Genomic DNA, 3,938 nt, shown 5'->3' on the forward strand with positions numbered 1-3,938 from the left:
TCGCGGGCTCGGCGCGCGTGTCCGCACCGCGGCGCTCGCACTCGCTCTCGGGGGCTGGTCGGCCCCGCACAGGGGCCCTCCTTCCCCAGAAGACGCCCCTTCCCTCCCCGTGGCTCCCAACCCGCTAGCCAAACACGTCTATTTTTAGCTCGCGCCCACCCCTGGACCCTGGGAACAGGCGTGAGAGGGCGGGTCTTGGAGAGGTGGGGGTGTGCGCTGGAAGGAGGGGGATCCTCCACAGCGGAAGTTGCCTGTGGCCCACTCGGAGCCATCTGTGGCTGCTCTGTGGGTGGGGGGCTGCTGGGGAGGAGGGTCACTGTGAGAATTTGGAGGCTCGATGCTTGTCTCAGATGTCGCAGGTGCAGGGAGAGTTGGTCACTGGTGGTGCGATATGTACATCACTTGGCCTAGTGTGGCTTGGGGTTGGGGTTGGGGTGGCAGGACTCAGGGGGCGGGTAGGGAGCTGTGTCTGGTTGAGGGTCCGGTGCTGGGCATGGGTGCAGGGGAGGGGTGGAATTCTTCCAAAAGGGACAGTCAAACTGGGGGATCTGAGCACTGGGTACAGGGTGTGACCCACCTGACACTTCATCTACACTGGCCGAAGGACGTCCCCAGCAGCCCGTCCACCTGGGGCCCCTGAGGTAGGGCCAATGCAGTCCTTGCCCGGAGGGACCTGAAGTCCAGTCCTTGGGACTGGAGAGGTCCGTGAGTCCTTGGGAGAATCTGAGGAAGCTTCCTGGGGGAAGTGTCTTTTGCAACCTGTGGGGTCACGACCATCGACCATCGGAAAACACACATAGCCTGTCAGATATTTACATGACGATTCATAACAGTAGCAACATTACAGTTACGAAATAGCAACGAAAATAATTTTATGGTTGGGGGTCACCACAACATGAGGAACTGTGTTAAAGGGTTGCAGCATTAGGAAGGTTGAGAACCACTGGGTCACTAGGGGCTCCCAGGGGTGGACACAGCAGGTACCCATACTCAGCTGAGCCGTGACATAGTGCCACCTCATATCCACCAAAGACCTGCTCTCAGCTGGGAAGGCGGTGGGAGATTCGCCTGAGTGTTTTGTGGGTGAGTTGGGGGTGGGGTGACTGTTGACAGTTCTGGACATCTGTCTCTGAGAGATGTTGTAGTTAGGAAGGAGCTGTGTTCAAGATTTGGCTTCTGTGGGGCGCCAGGAGAGAGAGAGGGAAGATGTTGCTATCTGAGTGTGAGGGTCGACACTTTGAGAGTTTTGGTTGTGAGCCGGTAGCCAGTGCCAGCCTCAGAAGTTGTGTGCTGTCCAACTTTAAGCATGAGTATCGATACAGCAGTAACAGATGTGCTTTTTCGGGGCCATGAATGGTTGAGAAGTTGGGAATGTAATTTGAAGCAAAATCGCTGTGGCCTATACTTGGGGTTGTCTCAGCAACGAGAGTTCAGGTCTCTGGCGGCCTCCACAAGGTCAGGCCTCGCTGTGCCCCAGGACCAGGAGGGGGCTGGGAGTCATGGCTGGACGCCAGGCACAACTGCCTGTTTCCCCGCTTGTCTCATCTCACTCCCCCGGGGCAGGCCCTGAGATGTCCCCGAGGCTCTGTGACCTGCCCCGGAGCAGAGCCTTTGAGTGGGAAAGGGGCATGTGGGATAGGTGAGGCTGTGGCAGGATAACCTGCTGACCCCATTTCCTCTTCCCTAGCCTTCATCCTCCTCTTCTACTTCGTCTTCTATGGCTTCCTCACGGCCATGTTCACCCTCACCATGTGGGTGATGCTGCAGACTGTCTCTGACCATACCCCCAAGTACCAGGACCGACTGGCCACACCAGGTGAGTAATGAGGCTCGACTACCAGCCACTCTAACTGCTCTTTTGCCCCTCAGCCTCCCAGAGGAACCCCAAGGCTGAGAAGAACTCAGAATTCTCAGAGGTGTGGTTCTGATGACCCAGTCACCATGTGCTGGGAAGTTCTTGAAGTCCGCTTTCCTTTCCCATTTCCCACAGCTGAGAGCTATGTGACCCGGGGATCTCTTCCTCCCATGAAGAGGATCTTAGATCTTCATCCCAGCCCTTCCCCTGGTGTTCCCTATATCTGTCTTCTGCCCTCTGTGTGTGGCCCCACGTCGTATATACAGCCCGCACTCCTGCCCTTGTCTGGCTGTAGGCTTGATGATTCGCCCAAAGACTGAGAACCTTGATGTCGTCGTCAATGTCAGTGACACTGAAAGCTGGGACCAGCATGTTCAGAAGCTCAACAAGTTCCTGGAGCGTGAGTGTGGGGCTGGAGATGTGGTTGTGCAGGACCTTGGGCAGGGGGTTGGGGACCCTAGAAGTGGAACATCGGGCCCATGCTCTCTCTCCCCCACCTCCTTAGCTTACAACGACTCCATCCAAGCCCAAAAGAATGATGTCTGCCGCCCTGGGCGCTATTACGAACAGCCAGATAACGGAGTCCTCAACTACCCTAAACGTGCCTGCCAGTTCAACCGGACCCAGCTGGGTGACTGCTCTGGCATCGGGGACCCCACCCACTATGGTTATAGCACTGGGCAGCCCTGTGTCTTCATTAAGATGAACCGGGTAACCATGACCTTGGTCCCGAGGGAGAATGGAGGAGGGAATTGGGGCCGCCATCTACTGACAGTTGCTTCCTGATGGGCATTAGAGAGATTTTTGGATGTTTGAGTCGCTGAGAGAACAAGAAAGATGGGGTCATTGGAGGCTGAGGTCCATGACTGGAAGTTGTGTCTTTGACAACTTCTTTTTCTAACTCTCGCCCCTCTCCTCACTCCAGGTCATCAACTTCTATGCAGGAGCAAACCAGAGCATGAATGTTACCTGTGCGGGGAAGGTGAGCTCTTTGGACCTTGTCCACCTGCCCACCTGTTTGTATATCATGGTTTCCATGCAATTCACTCATCTCTTCCAATCTCCTTTGCTTCCAGAGGCCCCATCACTATAGGGATAAGGGGGTAAGAGAGGGCTCCAAGATGGAGCAAACTCCAAAGGGATTCTATTCCTCTTGCTTCTCTTTTGGGTGCAGAAGCCAGCTCTTGTGTGGATAGACACCCCCTTTCTTGACTCCACCCAAGCCCTGGCCTCTGGCTTCTCTCCTTAACCTTCCCACCTTCTTCTCTATTCCCTGATAACCACGTCTTCTGCTCTCCCTCCCATATCTCACCTGCCCTTCAGTTCTTTTTAGGGATCTGGTAGCTGCTGATCTGTTAGCACCATCTGCTACCACTAAGGTGTCCTTGGAGCCCCACTGTCTCCACCTCTGTCCTGTCTAGAAACTTCCTGCCATCTCTTCCCTCAACCCCTCTCCTTGCTTCAGTATCGTTAGCGCTCTTTTTTTAAAAAAAAAAAAAATATTTTATTGATTTGACTGGAATCGAACCTGGGATCCTTCAGTCCGCAGGCCGACACTCTATCCACTGAGCCAAACCGGTTAGGGCTCGTCAGCGCTCTTTAGGACTTCCCAACCTATTGAGAGAGATGGGATACCTCCTCCTGCTCACACTCAAGACACACACAGACTCACAGCTCAAGGGAAACAGATTTGAGACAGAATAATCCGGGGTGAAAAAAACAAAGGGAAGTCTAGTGAGCTTCCGGGTTCCTTCCATCCCTAACAAGCTCTCCCTTCTACCCTGCTGTGCCCCACAGCGAGATGAAGATGCTGAGAATCTGGGTAGCTTTGTCATGTTCCCTGCCAATGGCAACATCGACCTCATGTACTTCCCCTACTATGGCAAAAAGTTCCACGTAAGTTCTATGGGAGGCCCTGGGGCGGTGGCTCCTCAAGGGGAGCAAACTCCTTGAGGAGGAGGCCAAGTTGCCCTGGGCCTGGTCCCTCACTCTCCTCCTTTGACCCAGGTGAACTACACACAGCCCCTCGTGGCCGTGAAGTTCCTGAATGTGACCCCCAACGTGGAGGTGAACGTGGAATGCC

General features: G+C 54.8%; 1 protein-coding gene across 3 annotated transcripts in view; it reads left to right on the forward strand.

The window, feature by feature from the left end:
• The window catches only part of ATP1B2 (ATPase, Na+/K+ transporting, beta 2 polypeptide), a 21,341-nt gene that overhangs the window by 15,948 nt on the left and 1,455 nt on the right, over positions 1-3,938 (forward strand). For 2 of the 3 annotated variants that reach the window (XM_015562566.1, XM_015562567.1), the window contains exons 8-13: positions 1,688-1,816; positions 2,151-2,255; positions 2,361-2,566; positions 2,781-2,837; positions 3,653-3,751; positions 3,863-3,938. The exon at positions 3,863-3,938 is cut by the window's right edge and continues 1,455 nt beyond it. In XM_015562566.1, coding sequence (XP_015418052.1) covers positions 1,688-1,816; positions 2,151-2,255; positions 2,361-2,566; positions 2,781-2,837; positions 3,653-3,751; positions 3,863-3,938 — 672 coding nt within the window. Of the gene's footprint in view, positions 1-1,685; positions 1,817-2,150; positions 2,256-2,360; positions 2,567-2,780; positions 2,838-3,652; positions 3,752-3,862 lie in introns of all 3 variants that reach the window. The other variant, XM_015562571.1, reaches the window with a different exon arrangement.

This window comes from Myotis davidii, unplaced genomic scaffold (genome assembly GCF_000327345.1).
Source record: "Myotis davidii unplaced genomic scaffold, ASM32734v1 scaffold37, whole genome shotgun sequence".
Taxonomy (NCBI): Eukaryota; Metazoa; Chordata; class Mammalia; order Chiroptera; family Vespertilionidae; genus Myotis; species Myotis davidii.